This window comes from Hetaerina americana, unplaced genomic scaffold, assembly GCF_022747635.1.
Source record: "Hetaerina americana unplaced genomic scaffold, ioHetAmer1.1.p SCAF_3, whole genome shotgun sequence".
NCBI lineage: Eukaryota > Metazoa > Arthropoda > Insecta > Odonata > Calopterygidae > Hetaerina > Hetaerina americana.
In genome coordinates, this window is record NW_027286874.1 from 89,930,299 (window position 1) to 89,948,506 (window position 18,208).

The 18,208-nt window shown below is 33.7% G+C and overlaps 2 protein-coding genes across 2 annotated transcripts; both read left to right on the forward strand.

The window, feature by feature from the left end:
- Positions 1-1,103: 1,103 nt before the first annotated feature.
- On the forward strand, positions 1,104-2,112 carry l(1)10Bb (BUD31-like protein). Its single transcript, XM_071588024.1, has 4 exons — positions 1,104-1,327; positions 1,434-1,556; positions 1,632-1,798; positions 1,875-2,112. The coding sequence occupies exons 1-4, from the start codon at positions 1,234-1,236 to the stop codon at positions 1,923-1,925; spliced, it is 435 nt and encodes a 144-aa protein (XP_071444125.1). The 5' UTR covers positions 1,104-1,233; the 3' UTR covers positions 1,926-2,112.
- Positions 2,113-2,947: 835 nt separating this feature from the next.
- LOC139690561 (28 kDa heat- and acid-stable phosphoprotein-like) lies at positions 2,948-16,057 on the forward strand. The gene is made up of 6 exons (XM_071588032.1): positions 2,948-3,060; positions 3,329-3,426; positions 3,803-3,892; positions 5,061-5,188; positions 13,769-13,920; positions 15,150-16,057. Exons 1-6 carry the CDS (start codon positions 3,051-3,053, stop codon positions 15,215-15,217), a joined length of 546 nt encoding a protein of 181 aa, XP_071444133.1. The 5' UTR covers positions 2,948-3,050; the 3' UTR covers positions 15,218-16,057.
- Positions 16,058-18,208: the final 2,151 nt, after the last annotated feature.

Below are 18,208 nucleotides of genomic sequence, written 5' to 3' on the forward strand. Positions count from 1 at the left end.
TGTGCATCTCTTCACCATGGTAATGAATAAATGTATTCATATGTTTTTCTTTTGACATCTATGATGGCAAGTGCTTCTCTTTGATGAATAAAGATTATTATTATTTTGGGATATCAGATAACTTAAGACAGGTCTGTATTATTCATTAAACTGGCTCTCTCAATGTTAAAAGTGGGCTTTGCTAAGTTGTATTTTCAACATTAGTAAGGGAAAGCTGAACAGCCTAAAAAGAGAATTTTCAAAGGCTCAATTGAAAGTAAATTACAATAAATCAAGAATTAACAGCAATCCATCTGGAGTATCTTTGCTTAGTGGCTATCCTTTCAGGTTACATCACTCATCATTGTTCATTCAATCATAAGATTGGTTGACTGCAACCCGCCATCCTACCCTATCTGATACTAATTGGCTTACTTCCTGATATTTTTTGCAATGTACTTTCTTCTTTATTCGATCTATGTATTTATCACTTGGCCTTCCTCTTGGGACTTGTCCTCTATTTTTCCTTCGTTACATCATTATATACTCTTAAAACTTTTAATTTTTCTGAAATTACAGCCAGTCAGAAGTACTGACTGGTCATAATTTATTTATGCTTTTGTGGGAGATACAGAAGAATAAGCAGAAGAGAAGTTATTGGCAAACAAAATTTGTAATTCCATTGCCATCACCAACAGGTCATTCACCTTACAATAGGTACCAATTTTCATAGAGAATAGAAAACTGTCATTCCTTTCGAAATTGATGATAGGTGATTGGGGTCATTTGCAAGACAAGATTTCACAATTGAAACAGAAGTTGAAATTTTCTCGACTTTTGGATTTTCAGAACAGAATCCCGAGACAGGAGTTGACCGGATTGAACTTATTTGGAGCTAAACATTAGCTACACATTCATATTACTGAGAGGGGGACTCCATTTCCGGATGGAGAGTTGGAAGGGTAATTAACTATCAGATCTTTTCATGCTACATGGGACCCTCACATCTATATTGCTGAAACGTATCATTTACAATGACTCATTTTGATGCACGGAATGAACGAGTCAACACTACGATTGATCACTGTCTGGTGCATAGCGAACGTCATTTGTTTTCTGTTTTTGAGGTTTGTTATGCTGAGCATTCTGTGCACGCTTTTCGTCAACGTTTGGGGAGTTGCAGTTCTTCACAGTTAAGATTGTGCTAGTCTGATAGGGGAAAGAAATAAAATAAAAGGTATTTTCAAGTGAAAAATGCCAAAGGTCAGAAGGAGTAAAAAAGCTCCTCCAGAAGGTTGGGAATTAATAGAGCCCACTTTGGAGGAACTGGAACAGAAAATGAGGGAAGGTAATAAAGAAGTATCTGGATTGTCAGTAATTCCTGATTGCTTTGCCGACAGACGGCATAAATTACGCATGAATAATCGATCAATTCTTTTACCTTTTCTCAATAGCCGAGACAGAACCACACGAAGGTAAGAGAAAGGTTGAATCCCTCTGGCCCATTTTTAAAATTCACCATCAGAAGTCTAGATACATTTATGACTTGTTTTACCGACGAAAGGCAATCAGCAGAGGTAAGTTTTAATCTTTAGTCAGTAAGTACAGTTTGTAATAGAAGTTTATGCTACATTAATGAAATTCTTTTTCAGAGTTATATGAATTCTGCCTCCGAGAAAATATTGCCGACAAAAACCTTATCGCCAAATGGAAAAAGCAAGGTTATGAGAACCTGTGCTGTTTAAGATGCATCCAAACGAGAGACACGAACTTTGGAACCAGTTGCATTTGTCGCGTGCCGAAGGGGAAATTGGAAGAAGTAATGCCTGTTCATAATTGCACATTAACGATATATTTGAATCATTGCGGAGTTTAATCCCATTTCTTCCTTACAGGGTAGGATTGTTGAGTGTATACATTGTGGCTGCAGAGGATGTTCCGGTTGAAAGGAGAAATTATTTCTCACTTTGAAATACCATTAGTGTACGGTGAAAATTGCACAGTGCAAGGATTATTATTTTGTTTATTCATAACAGTGACAGAAGTTGCGTGAAAATTGTGATTGAAGACATAGTTCCAAAGTGTTCGCATATCTTGATGTATGTACCTGAAATAAATTACAGGTTTCTTTTATATGGAGCAATGATTTTCTAGTACATAATTCATTGATGTGCATAAATCTTGGACAAGTTTTATGTACATAAATTACCATATATATGCATGTACAAGACTTCTGTTATTATAAGAGAGCCAAGGTTATTTGAAAAGTATGAAGTTAGCTAATTTTATTTGTAATTGGTTTGACTAAAACCCTAAGTGTAAATTGCAACATCAGCTGGGCACAGGAAATAACGAGTGCTTAGTACAAATACCTATCAAGTGAAATTAAGGTTTTTAATGGAGAATCGTTGATTATTAAGAATTCCTTTGCGTTAAAATACTATTATTCAAGGAAGGTGAAATATTAAGTAATGGGCTAAGGCTTTTAAAAGTTATATTACAATTTGAACAAATACGTTCCCTAAATACTACTACTTGTTCTGAAGGCTGTTTTATTAAGAGAAATGATTTCTACCACCGTACATGCCAGTTTGGAAGATTGAATTTAACTGAACCACAGGGAGTGCAGCGAAAACATTGTTGCCTTCACGTGGCCTAGTTAACTGTCTTCTCATTATCATCCATAATTATTTTCTCCATTTCAATACCAATACAAAGTCGTTAACTACCGTTTCAAAATAAATAGGTCGCTTCCGCTCAAGGGCATAACTTTGGTTCAATTCATTTTAAAATAATGCAATGACTTCATATGAAATTTAAAAAATGCTATTCTTCAACAGCGTAAAACCTTTATAACATTTGATCAGACCGAAATCACGGAGGTGAAAGAATTTGCAAGGAAGTGACGTCAGAGTAGGATCATCTGATTGGTTGGTTTGTACTCCCAAGAACCAACCGGAAGCAACTTTCATGTTCTTGTCATTCCCGGTTATTGCGATAGTCTTGTTTTCTTCTGTCGAGAACTGCAAGGAAGTCTCTTCGCTAAGTGTTGTGTTAATTTAAAGGTCAAAATGCCACGAGGTAAGTTTCAAAGATATCGTTTCAAATATCTTAGGCATTTCTAAATTAATATATTAAGTATACAACTGTGTTGGACCCATTCAGTTATCATGCATTAACTGTAAATGATTCCCTACAACTTTACCAGTTGTGATACCATTTGTGGCAATGAATCATTTACTTGACAAAAATATGATGAAATCTGTTTCCGAATATAATTAAATTACATAATTTACGTCTTATGTCGTTTGATGTTATTATTGATTGGCAATGGCTTGTGTAATTTAAGGAAAATTTGCGAGCCATAAGGGAAAACACCGACATTTTACTAATCCTGAGGAAATAGAGGAGCAGATGAAGCGGGAAGAGAAAGCTAGGGAATGGAGAGTAAGTATATTACAGTGAAAAAATGCAATATCGTGTTTCACACTCTTAATTGCAGATGCATGACCGCCCATACTTCGGTTGCACTATTTTGTGTATCAGATATGAGCCAAGCATTGACATCGATTATAATTACTGATGCAATTTAAGTCTCTTGTTGTTAGTTAGTTTACCGCAAACGTTTCATTTATTGCCATCTTATTATACCTTTAAAATCATTTTAAGTTACATCCTATGTGTTTTTAAACAATTTGAAAACCCTATTATGCAGTCATTCAACTGGTACGATGGAAGCATTACCAATATATTGTTATACGTAGCCATTACTTCAGGTTGCGTTTTGGGTACATTATGCTAATCTCGCCTTAAATATTTCCAGGAGAAAAAAGGAGAGTCAAGTTCGGGCGAAGAGGGGAGTGCAGCGGAAGAAAATTCTTCATCTGAAGAAGAATCGGAAGAGGAGGAGGAGGTGGGTAGCTCATAATTACGTGCCTAAGTGAATTAGTATTTCCTGGTTAATGATTTTAACGTTTTGAAAATTATTTACCCATTGTCTCATTGTCAAGGTGAAAAGCATTAGCAAATGTAGCCATTCAGACAGACTGTAAATGTTTGAGAATTTCTCATTAAATTTATACCTTTTCAGATAAGTTTCGGCTACCCCTGTGTGCAATGTGATGCTTATTTGTGCATATAAAATAATTATTTTAACGAAAACATATCCTTATGTGAATAAAGAATGCATAAAAATGAAAAGTTCGGACTTCTACGTATCTGGCATTAAGGATGTCCTTAAATGCGCCTGAGGTGTTCAAGCTCTGAAATTACCTCAGCCACAGGAATAGTTAAGATGATAGTTCATGCTATTTCCTTGTATAAAATATTGATTCAATAGCATAGAACTTTCCTTTCGTCTGTTATAATTTCAGCGAAGTAACCTTGAAGTTAAATATAATATATAACCCCATTTTAATGTCAAGTGAATTTTATGGAATGGTTAGAACTTAGAATAGAATATTATAATAGTCAATATTATTCTTAAGTGTCGCAAGTAAAATTCCTGTTTATCTTTATAATGTGGATATTTTCTTAATTGCTATAGGGTTGCATTCTAGTATAACTATTTTAAAGCCTGATTATACTATTGTAATGCATCACTTGTAAAATATATGTTAAGGTTATATTTTTTATGGAAGGAATAATGAGCACAATACTTTCATAGCTTATGTAATGTTTCCACTGATCACTCAAAAATTAGTGATATTTTCATCGAATTATGTTTATTTTTAATCATTACTGAATTATCAATAACTTGTGCATTAAACACATACAATTGGAATATAGTTAATACCAAATATAAGTTTTTTGTTCAAGATAGTTTGAAAATATCAAAAATATAGTTACAGTTAGGTGCATTAATACTGCACAAATACTATTTAAAAGTACAATTTTATTGTTGAAAAGTGGAATTTTAAAAATTATTACCTCTTTAATTGTATATGTTGATAATAATTCAGGAAATGTGGTATTTATATTCACTTCAAGTTTTTATTATGTACTGTTATGTTGCATAAACTTTTTTTGAATTAATGCTCTTGTTTCAAGCTTATACTGTTATTTTCTAAATTTGATTTCAGGCAAAGGCTAAGGGTGTAGAAAGCTTAATAGAAATCCATAATCCAAATAGAGTTCAGAAAAAGCTGAAGAAAGTAACAGATGTGGACCCTAATGATGATACAAAACCTGAGCTGTCCAGGAAAGAAAGGTTACTTTTTAATGTTCTTAATATCTCTTTAGTGTTATAAGCATTGGCAAAGTGGTATTTACTTAAAGACAGATTTGGAAAAACCCTGAAAATTTTATCTTTCATTCTTGAACAGTGTAGTGCAATGGAAGTTAACTAAAAATCAAGAGAGAAACTTGCCTATGTATGCGAATTCCAAATGAAATCAAGGGACTTTCATTCTAAATAGCATTACATTTATTTTTTCATTATTCTATGAAAATAGGTATTATTAAATTGAAGTGGAAAGCAAGACAGATAGTAACTGAATTACCTTATGAATACAGAGTGATCTCATCTTCCTTGCAACTAAATCCCTCCATTAAATAGGTAAATAACAAGCGATGAAAGTTAGCAATTGAAATCAAATTGATAGCCGTAAGAAATAATCATGTATGTTTGACAATCAGCTTATATGGCCCTAAAAGTAATAATTTTTCAGGGCGTGTCATTTTCAAATGGTGGTTGAAGTAGACATCTGCATCATATTCTTGTTGCTATGTATTCATACAATAGGATATGGTATGAAACCAGTCTTAAATAATACATTAACTCCCAACTGAGATTAAGGCCCATAAAAGAGTGGCTGCATTTAAAGTCAATCTTCTTAGGTTCTTAAAATTAAAAATGTTTTATTCAATTGCTGAATTTCTTGATTATGCCTGATATGTGCCTTGTATCCACTAATGTATTTTGTCACTTTCCCCTGACGTGTCTTATATCAAGTGTAACAGTTATAACTACTTGATCGCTGAACAAATAAAATGTATTATTATTATTACATATACAGGAAATTGTGTAGTGTTTACAAAATGACAGAGAGCTGAAAACATACTCTTACAATCAAATTGTTAGGTGTTTTGTCCTTTGTTCTGTTTTAAAATTTGCAAAAGAAGAATTAGTAAATTAATATATTGGTGGAAGTCATTCCTCTTAATATCGTTAATCTAATTTGATTTTATAAAGCTTCAAGTGAGCTACTAGCCAAAAATTTAAAGAGGTTTAGCAAAAGCTGCTAGTGCTGGCAACCTTTTCTTTCTAAGAAAGTGTTTGATTCTCTACTGACTACGTATAAATTAATTCAAGCTTCATGAAAGTAGTTGGTGTTTTAAAAAAACTAATCACAAAATGTAGTAGAGTATAAGGGTGGAAAAATTTGCAAACCAGGGTATTACTCAGTTATTACAGCTTAATTTTTAGCCTTCTTTTGGAATATAGCTGCACTGAGTTCCATTTCTTACAAGCTGTAAATGACAATGGTTCAGCTAATTCCCAATTGATGGAGGTATCTGAACCATTTTATGTAAACTGGAATCTTGTATTTAGCGTCATTAAGTTTAGAGAAAATTGTGGGACTCTGGCTCAGAAATGATACTTCATTTAAAGGTCTTTGTAGCAAAAATAAGTAGTAGTAAGTAGTAAGTCTTTTCAATAATAAGTTTTACACAGAGTCATTTTGTTACAAGGAATCTTAAATGGCATTGTTGAACAGGCCCTTGAGATCACATCACAAATTCTAAATTGTATTATTTAAAACTTATCTCATCATGCACCCGAAAATACTTGGAAAATTGCATAGAGTACTGTTTTAAAAATTATTTGGTAATTTAAGTGGCTCACAAGTCAAGGAAATAGGTAAAATGCGATTAAAATAATTCAACAGTGAACTTACATATTGAAATCATTTGCCTTATGGCATCAACTAGAGGTTCACATGTAAGATTTTTGCTTCAAATCACTGTATATTTTGTGAGGCACAACCAGCATTTCTGATTAAGTATAATTTATGCACAGGATGATTACGTACAATGGAGCTGAGTATAAAACACAGGGAGTGAAATAAAGTCTGCCTAAACCTTTAGGCTTGGATCATAGTAAAATTTGCTTTCAAATATTTTTATATATTTTAGGATTATCATCATCAATGTTTCTATCCTTTTACTGCAGCCCTCCATTACTCTCTATTCAGTGTTATTTCCCTAACCCCCTGCTTGCTTTTCTGTTTAATGCTCTTCTTAATTTGTCCTATGTACTTGTCTTTTGGTCTTCCTCATATGATCTTGACTTTAATTCTCCATTCTGTTGTTTGTATTGTATTATTGTTCCTCAAGGTGTGTTCAATCCATCTAGTTCCTCTTCGCCATCAAGTTCTCCTAATAGTCCTTTCCTCTTTTGCTCTTCCATATACTTCCTCATTTTGCCTGTCTATTATACTTCAGCATTCTCTACCTGTACCATGTTTCTAAGGATTCTATTCTTTGCTGGTTCTTTTTTAATATTCCATGTATCTGATACATATTGTGATACCTGCCTTCAGCTTCTCTCTTAAACCTACAAGGATTTTGGTTTTCTACTTTTTGATGTTCATGCTTAATCCATAACATTGAGAGATGCTTCAGGTCCTCTTGCATTTCTGTTTCTTCTGCGATGCCATCTGTGAACCTTAGCATGTTAATTTAATTGCCATTCCCATTGACTCCTTTGATGCCCAAATCTAATGTTCTAATGTTTCTTTTTATTGACTCTTCTAGGCATACATTAAATAGTGCTGGCGAAGATTTGCATCCTTGTCCAACTTATTTGTTTATTTTGACTTCTATTTTTCTTCTTTTTTTATAGTGTGGTTGTTACCAGATTCTTGTTAAGGTGATGGATTATTTTTCTGATGTTGTAGTCCATCCAAGTGTTTCTAGATACTTAACATCTTTTTCCATTCGACATTGTCTAAGGCCTCCAAGTTCACAAATCCTACATACGAGGGTGATTTGAAAAGTAAGGCCTCCTATTTATTTTCATGAAAAATCAAATTTATTCTCAACTTAACATACATAATTGGAAAGGTTTAGCTATTTTTCTACGTAGTGGCCTTGACGATCAATCATTTTTTGGATCATTTTAAGCAGCTTTTTAATACCGGCATCGTACCTTTCTCCTGCCATGTCGAGAAGCCAACTGATGCCTGCTTCTCCAATATAAATTCATCGCCATTCAGCGGAAGTGTATGGACATCAAAAAAGTGCGGAAGAGGTGCAGGGAGTTTTTTGATGGCCGGGGAAACGTCCTGATGAGCAACGGTCGGGATGGCCGAGTTAGTTGGAATCAACGGTGGCTCCAATTGATGAGATGGTGCGCAATAACCGGAGCACCCTTCATGAGATAAAGGAAGGCCTTAACGAAGAGAGTGGCTACTTCTCCGTGCACAATATTGTGTTGGAGGTCCTCGGTTTCCACAAGGTGTCACACCAAAGGAGTGTGTTTGCATCATGACAATGCATGTCCACATGTCACATCAAACGACCACCCTACTCAATGAATTCAGCTGGGATATCATTGACCACCCTCCTTAGAGCCCGGACGTTGCCCCCAGCGACTACCCCTTGTTTTCCGCTCTCAAAAAACACCTTGGAGTACCGAAATTCAAGTCAGACGAGGAAGTGCAAGAATCAGTCATCAGTTGGCTTCGCAATGCGATGGGAGAAAGGTACGACGCCGGTATTAAAAAGCTGGTTACAAGGATGTAAAAGTGATTGATCATCAAAGCGACTATGTAGAAAAATAGCTAAATGCTCAGCCTTTCCTACGATGTACACAAAGTTGAGAATAAATTTGATTTTTCTTGAAAAAAATAGGAGTCCTTACTTTTCAAATCGCCCTCATTTAATGGCTTGTTTAAATTTATCATTTTGTCAGCCAGTACCCTCAGGTTGAGGATTGCCTCTTTTTCTTCATGGTTTTTTTCTGATTTCAAATTGGTTTTCCATAAGGCTCTCTTGTATCTTTCCTCCTATTCTATGGCTAATTATCTGAGTATTATGAATGCATGAGACATCAGGCTCATGCTCTTTGCAGTTTTCCACCGTTGTAGTTTTCTTTGATTGTTCCAAAAAGAGTATTCTTTGCTTGGATCCTGAGTGCCTTGAGTATTTTTCTCCATTTATTTTGTCACATACTGTTGCATTGCTGTTCTTCAGGTCTTTCATGACTCTATTAAATTTGCTTCTTAGTACTTCTGGGCCTCATTTGTTTTCTATGAAGATTTTTTCTTCAATTAAATCACATAAGTGGCTTGGGCCCTGGGTTGTGTACTTCAATGTATTCCTTCAATCTCTCCCCCAATGTCTTGGTATGTATTCTGTTAGTATCTTGCCATAAGGATTATATTCAGAATTTGGATGTAACAGCATGGGGATACTTGTAAGATTTTGTTTTAATTTGAGTATTTATTCCATAGTAATTGTAATTGTTACTGATATTATTATGCAGTATATAAGGGTCGCTGTTTATATTTTGAGCCTTGACAGCACTAAGTGCTTTAGGCGCCATCTGACGTTTCCATCTGAAAGTTTGACCTTCTTAATGCTAAATTTTTTCAGATTATTTGTTTGATCATAACTTGTGGCTCAAAAAGTTTGTCTGAGTGAAAAAATGGGGTTAACTCATGAACACTTGCGTCTGATGATTTTTTATGACTTTCGACGTGGAATATCAAGACAGAGGTGCATGGATCAACTGACTTCCACTTTTGGCGATAAAGCCCCATCCTTTGCCACTGTGACACACGGGTATGACGAATTCCATCATGGTCGCCGTTTGCTTTTTTTTGAACGTTTGGTGAAATTCGTGAAGGTTGTCCAAAGTCAGTTGTTGTGCCAGAAAACATTGATGCTGTGTAAGATAGTCATTCTCAGGAAGATAGTCATGTGACTTATTGTGAGATGGCGGCATCCTTTGGGATTAGTATGACGAGCTAAGATATTGCATGAACATTTAGATATGAAAAAAATTTGTCGCGTTGGTTACGGCGTAATTTTACAAAAGCTCAAAAATATGCTCGTGTCAATAGGTGCAAAGAAATGCTCAAGAAATACAATCGCGGTGCATCAAAAGCTGTGTATAACATCTACGCAGGTGACGAAGCTTGGATCTGTGCGTATGAGCCCGAAACAGAACAGCAATCCACTGTATGGGTCTTCCAAGACGAAGCAAATCCGACAAAAGTGATTTGTGCACGAAGCACATTGAAACAACTTATCGCCTGTTTTTTCGGAATAACTGGACGTGTGGATGTGGCAACTTTACCGTTAAACTGATTTAGAACTGTGAATTCTGAAAGGTAATCAAGAATTTGTTTGCCAGAAGTGCTTGGTGAAATATGGAAAGAGAATTGGCAACAAAGGATCATTCTTCATCATGACAATGCAAGCTCTCACAGATCGGCTAAAACAACTACCTATTTGACTGAACAAAATGTCAAATTGATGTGTCATCCTCTGTACCCTGATTTAGCACCAAATGACTAATTAAAAATAGCAATTTTCCACAAAAATAAAATTTAATGCGACCGGTTTCAATGTTACTACATCATCATCTACCTGATGATGATGTAGTAACATTGAAACCGGTCGCATTAAATTTTATTTTTGTGGAAAATTGCTATTTTTAATTAATCATGATATTCCACCATATCACGCCTGAAACGTCTCTTTTTACCAAATGACTACTTATTATTCGCGTTCATCAAGAAAAAATTGCATGTCCAACGTTTTTCGGTGCCTGAAGAAGCCGTTGGTGCTTTCAAAAACCATGTTTTGGAGGTACCTCAATCGAAGTGGAACAAATGTAACGAAAATTGGTTCGAGTGAATGGCAAAGTGTATTGATTATCATGGAGAATACTTCAAAAACAATTAAGCCATTTTCAACAATAAATTACTGTGGTTTTCATTAGTAGGCTCAAAATATAAATAGCCACCCTTGTATAAAGCAGTATTATACATAGATGCATCAGGATTTGGGGGACAGTTCCTTTTCCTGTGACACTGGACTGCCATGTTTCCATTATTTTGCAAACTTTTCATTTTTTTGATTCTAAGAGTTCAAGATTATTATGCTTATTATAATAGATGGAAGTATGGTGTTTCAATTAGGCATGAGTAGTGTAGCAGTTGATAGTGAATGTTTCCTGAGGTTATAAAAATGTAATAATTGGTCAAATTATGAATCTTTTTATGAGTTTATGAGCTGAAGTGCTGAAAGTCAGACAGTGGAAGAGAACAAAGATAAAGAATTTGACATCAGTGTAGCCATGGTAAATATATGTATTTGAGAAACTCATGCAAATGCTTGCATTTGCTGTATATTTTTCTTGGACCTCTTTACAAATGCATTAGTAAATACATTTTTATGATGTGCCTGAATGGCATTCTTGGAGTTTTTTAGAAAAAATTATTTTTTATCACACGGCTGTGATTTCTTAATTTCATAGGTGAAGGGGTAGATTTTTGGTGCCATATTTCTCTCAAACTGCAGCATCATTGTTTACTAATTTTTACTACTTTAATGTATTGCAGTAATAATTTTGAGTGTGGTTGGATTAAAGTTTGCCGACTGTATGGCAATGATATTTTTATTTGATTCATAACGAAAAAAATGTTATAATGGTCATACAGGTATATGTAATGATTTTTTCCATAAAATATAGGTATTGTAAAACAAATGAATTAATTTTTTCAAATATGTTGTCAGTTACCTTAAGTTAATTGACTACATTAATATGTCGTCAATTAACTTTTAAGTTTACGGTATCATTAGAAGAATTTTCCACTAATGCTCACATAAGTATGTTTTCAGTCAAATTATTGTGGCTATAAGTAAATCAGATATTCCTGGCTTCATTCCTGCATAACTCAATATGTACATATTTATAAATGCACAAGTATTTTATGTGGTGTGATTATTTGGTTTTCCAGTAAAGATTTCCAGCAAGGATTCCTTCGTAACTTAATAGTTGGTCAGTCATGAAATTAATTAAGTAATCCATAACTCTCAGAAGTGCTAATACTCTAAATTATTAACTACATAAAGTAACTAACAATGCATTTTATTACATTTAAAATCACATTATCTTCCTGAGCTTGTATTATCTCCATTTTTCAGTTTAGCATTAGTTTTAGTTCAATTTTTTTCTCTTTTTAATGGCAAATATCAGAGAATGTCCTGGAATATCATGTGTTTGTATTGAAAATATTAGTAGTAATTATAAGGTGAGATGAATGACAGCTGAGGTCATTTTTGTCGTTAGGCATGGGGAAGGGTGTAGAGAAATCCAGTGTTGGTATTAGGCTACTGTAATGAAAGGAGCCAAGGAGTCCACAGTTTAATGTGTGATCTTACTGATGACATACTCTAAGTGCTCTCCACAAAGTATCTCGAGTAGGGACTGGGATACCACTAAAAAAAATCTGCGGCCTCCAGGATTAGAACGTGGGTGGGAAGCCAGTGTTGAAAACATGAAGGTTGGATTAATCGTCATTGTCCATTAATAATTTCCTCTATTTAATAAGTTTAAAACAATATTTCCAATCAGTATGCAGATGGCATTGAATATTTGATTATTTCAAGGAAACATTAATAGTATATATCACTAAAAAACTAATTAATGGAGGAAAGGTTAGCCAAATCAAGGAATGAGTTAATATAACGTGTCATGTGGGGTTTAAGGATATTTTGTAATATGTTAGTTAGGGTTTAGGAGCACAATAGTTGTAGTGCTAAGGTCCATCAAAAACCTCCCCTAACCCATTAGGTTACCTATTGATTAATTACTGCTACTACAAATAGAAAAATTCTTCCTTCTTTGCCATGATCAAATGGAATTCATTGATAATTACAGCCAATAGGGCTATTGTATATGTTAAGAATAAATAAATGTAGTCTAACTTAGTGTTAATATTTTTGGGTCTGCATTGTATCTTCATGATGTAAACTGTTATGTTTGTATTCTTTCTAAAATACAGTACTAAATTCCAGCTAGACTGCATCTAATTTTGTAACAATTGTGAAATTGCTTAATGTACATCGTGAAATCTTTTTTTTTCTCACTTGAAGGCAGCGTCATGTATTTATTGTACAAATTAATGAGAGAGTTTTACAGGGCAGGGATTATTTAACATGCTTTTCAGATAATTTAAGTCAGGAGTGATAGAATAGTTTTCAATTGGTCTTATTTCCTAATTTAGAGGTTTTATTTTACTTTGAATAAAGTGTAAAGATTACATCACACTGAAGTGCGATTATTGCATAGCCTTTAATGAGAGGCTAGAAAATAAGATAAATATATCGTGCAAGATATAAGATAGAAATTTTGCTCATGGTGTGTTTTTGGTTCACAAAGCTATAGGTCGTTTCGTTTGAGTTAATGAATCAAAGGTTTATGAGGAAAAAACTATTTACATGAATAAATATAGAAGGAAAAAAATGTCACAGGTACTTGATGGTGATTTACAATAATATACTTCATCATAATGCTTAGACAATTAGAAAATTAGCTTGTCATTGAGCAGTCCCTGGAAATGAGTATGGTGAAAAATGCGACTTTATACAATGGGGACTTAAAAAAATCCATAGGGTGGCAGCCTTTCTGCATTAAAAAATGATGTACTGCCTACTGATGGTACTCTCAAGGCCACGCTAACCTATTAATGCTTAGAATAAAAATCTGGGTAGCTTTTGAATTTATGATATTCTTTTTCTTGTTCCGTAATTGTTACTTTTTTACTTTCAGGGAAGCTATGGAAGCAGAAAGAGCTCAGGCTAACTATCAGCGTTTGCATGCCAAGGGGAAAACAGAGGAAGCAAGGGCCGACTTAGCTCGTTTGGCAATAATTAAGAAACAACGTGAAGAGGCTGCGAAGCGTCGTGAAGAGGAGAGGATGAGTAAGTTCTTAGTTAATGTTCGTTCACGCATGACCAATGTTTATGTTTTTTTGTATTTCATATTGTGTGCACTTTGCAAGTGTTTATAAAAAAACCAAAATATAGTAAAAATGGAGCCTAAATTGAGTGCCAAGTCATGGTAGAACATTATTGTGATGTCTTCATGGCAAATGATTGGTTCCCATTTATTCTCACAATTGTGTGTACACCAGTCAGTGATTATACTGATATTACTGATTAGGCATTTTCCACAGTTTTTTTTAACAAAGATTTAATTGAAATGGCACTTGTACCTAAAATATCTTCTTATATCAAATAACATCATTAGGTTTAAGAAATTTGAGGTGTACACTTTCCAATTTGAGCAGAGTTGTACGTGGTCTGAAATATTAACTATCAGTGTGGGAGAATAAATTTCAGTACATTGCATCATTTTAGAAGCTACTAATTTTTCAGGGACATGTTAGTAAAATTGCTTCACCATTTATTTCTGTGATAAGAATGCAGATCTTTTGAGTGTTACTAATTAAGATCATTGGAAATGTGGCGAGTAAATAATGAGAAAAGTATGTGGGCTGGAACTTGCAATATCACTTAAAATCCTCATTGCACGCAGGTGTCTTGGGAAAATCATATGGTAAGAGTTCAAATACATTCTTTCTAAATGTTTTCTCACGAAGTCTAAAATTTAAAAATTTTTGCTGATATTTGACACGACCATATTCACTTAGAATTTCTATTTGTGTTTTTAATGAAGCCAGCTCCTAAAACTGAATGATTGATTTAAGTAACATCTAGTTTTAAAAATGTGCTTTATATTTTAATCTTTAGAATTAGTATGTGTGGATTACTGTCTTAGGGTAATAATATAATTCATAATAGATTTTAAGAAAAGTTGTTAACAAAATAGGCAAGGATTAGGCAAAGGAGGCAAACGATTGATGAAAGATGATTGGTACAATTCAATTAGTGTGTTAAAAGATAATGTTTAAAACCCTTAAATGCATTAGGGTTAAATTCATTGGACTCATTGGGGAACGGTTTATAATGTTAAACTTACAGAAAATAATGGAGGGAAGAAGGATCAAGTCGTCATGGTGAAAAAATATGAAACCCCAAACGATGATGATATTGGAGGGAAATTTCCATTATTATTTAATTGAAAGTTTTTATTTTCAGTTCCTGTTTGCCTAAAGATTCCATTGAAAACTTTTCCTCTATATTTTCAGGTAAAGAAGCAGCAAAACAGGTGAAGACAAAAGAAGTTAACAAGGCACTTGGAAAAAAGACAACATGATAAACGGAGGGGATATGTTTAATATTTGTGTGATTTACTTGGTGGACCATCGCCATTGGATAATACTAATCTGTCTTGATATTACCCAGTTATGAAATTGTAATGTCCATTGGACTCATCACGAGCAGTCTTGATTTTGGTTGAAGTAGGTTCTTAATTATCACTGAAGTTTTTGAATGCTTTTTTTAAATCTCATCTGGAAATCACTGTGAGATTTTCTGTTTAATTCAAGTGGTTTTAATTGTTTGATTCGTTTTTGCTAGAATGAAATCTAAATTTGACAATGATTTTTTTCCTCAACTTTTAACATTGGCTTTCTGGCATAGGGACAAGAAGCTTGTCCAAGTGATACTTATTGAGTTCTGTTGTGAATGTGAAATTCTATGTGGTATATGTTGTTTCACTTTCCATCAGGTCTCAGTGGTAGCTAGTTGCTAAGCCCTGAATGCAGCCAGCTGTTGCCCCCATTAATGGTCCCAGTGCAAGTTTATCTCCTTTTACAATTTCCCAAGGTACAAAGTGTGTACTATAGATATTATGACTTAATCTTGATCTTGTTTGACTAATAAAATGAGAAAAGTATAATTGTTTAATTTTTACCTGAAGTACTCAAGGTGTATGACCTACAAGCTAGCTAAATTTGGTTTCCAATACAGTTTTTTTTATGAAAAATGCTTTCATCTTAATCTTATCACAGAAAGGAGCATCCTTTTTCAAATTTATAAGAGATCTGTTGGGTGTCATACAGTGCATAAATTTAGTGAAGTCAGTTTCTTATTTTTGAAGACACGTGTACATGTGTATTGATCTTTAAAAGAAAAAATAAATGCTTCACAATTATTTGGGATTCCCTATAAAATATGGGTTAGATTCTAGAATTAGTTCTTTTTACCAGGAAATTGCCCTTCTATTTTAATTTCATTCAAGGCATGCACTCTGTTTTTATATTTCTGAGGATAACCGAAAATAAAGGTGCAGTGTTTTATCAATCAGAAATACAGGATTGAATCAATACCAAACCTTTATTCAGGGTCTCCTGTCCGGTTGATCAATGAAATGACTTTAAATAAATGGTATTCACAAATCTTTTACCATATTTTAATTTCAATTTGATGAGTTTTTCAGGGTTATTTAGTGACCTTAGAGGCCATTTCACTGCTATGCCCGGTAGTTAATCGAAACTAATTAAAAGCTATAATGCCTAAAGCTGTACCAATTAATAGTAATTGATGACAGTGTGCTGCCTTGTTTTTTTCACCTTTACTTAATTTTTTTTTCTTGTGCATTGCTGGGTTATTCAATTTATTATACAAGTATTTTTAAATTCTGAGGTAGTACTTTATTCTTGTCCCACTGTCCTTCATTGGTTGCAGTGGAAGGTTTAAATGAATTTTACCAAAAATATTTATCACACTAGAGTTTTTTTGCATAGATTTACTTCAAACTGAAGCTTAACTTCAGTGTGCTTTATGTTTCAAAGATTTTTTTTAATGATCAAGAAGTTTCCAGTTGTTCGAGTAAAATAATGCATCATTATTATTGTAGTGTCAGGTAAATGAATGGTTAATTCATGAAAAACTTGAATTGCTCAAGTTAGATTTTTTTATTTTTACTGTTTTGTCTGTGTATGTTATTTTGATGATTGAACCCACGTAAAATGGATTGCTTTTTTGGTGTACAAATGAACTTGCAGACTCAAAAGAATTTTTAAGTCCTGCTGAAAATTACTGTTGATTTTGTGGAAATATGTGGTAACAAATTATTTCATTGGTTTTCACCTCGGGTAGGTGCTAGCATACTAGGAAACTGCCAGACCAATGCCACTCCTAATCATGGATAGGGTTGTGAATATATTTATGGAATTGAGGATTTAATTTAGAAACAACAATAAATATTAAGTTGTTCATTGTTGTTTTTTTTCTGTTTCACAAAATGTAACTTAATAGATCAGGCTTGTACTAGAAAACATATTTTCCCAACTTACTTATACAGTAGTGTAGTGTCTATGTAAACATAGACCTTGAAACTGAAATATTAAAATTAACTATCCTGTAGAGTTTGTGTATTAATATAAAGCTAATTCAGTCAATGAATTAAATCAGCTCCTGAGGAGTCCAAAAGTTACATTCCTCAATTCGAAATCAACTAAATTGTCCATTTAGCCATTATTGTATAAAGACATGGAAAAGTACTTTCCCATCGTGCATTACAAATAGATTTTTTCATTATCTATCAGGAACTCATCAGTTGTGAAATCTGGGGATTACATGAATTCTATACTAAGATTTTTGTACTGACACCCTAGGAACTACGGGAAAGTCTTGAACCATGAAAAAACCAAATTGGAGATTTAGTTGATCAATATGGAAGATGCTAGCAGCTTTATTTTCACCCTCAACTTTCAGAAATGTCTCTACTTACATTGAATAAAAATCAAGCAAGTTAAGCCTTAATCATTCCTGAGCTAATGAGTCCCATAACCATACATTCCAAACTTTAAACACTACCTTTCACTAAAGCTGACTGCCTCTGATAATATCTTAGAACTGAAGTAAACCATTGATAAAAGAATTGCACATTATACTGTTTCTGTAAGATACCAAACAAGTACTAGAAGGCTTAGATTGTCCCAAGGCTGAAAAGTAGTCATTTTACTGTTTAGAAGTGTAATGAAAACAGGCCGAAACTTTTCATTTATAATCCCTCTCTTGCAGCCTCATTTCTTTCTTAATGTCTTTCTTGATGATAAAAGCTTTTCACAATCAACCAGAGACATTTATGAAATGGATATGGGTTCATTATTCTGCAACATTCTAAAGTTAGGAAAGTGATGCAAAAAAAATCTTAGCCATTAGTTTCCAAAAAGCTAAGAACAAAGTACTACATAATAAAGGGATAATTCCATATCAAATCATACATTTAGAAGTAATTTCTTGTATAGCCATTTCGGGAAACATTTTTTGTGCATTGGTTCCGGTCCATTTTAGCATA

Coding starts and splice junctions, on each gene's coding strand:
- LOC139690561 (XM_071588032.1), top strand. Junction 3,427..3,802: donor AGAAAGCTAGGGAATGGAGA/GTAAGTATATTA, acceptor AAATATTTCCAG/GAGAAAAAAGGAGAGTCAAG. Junction 3,893..5,060: donor AATCGGAAGAGGAGGAGGAG/GTGGGTAGCTCA, acceptor ATTTGATTTCAG/GCAAAGGCTAAGGGTGTAGA.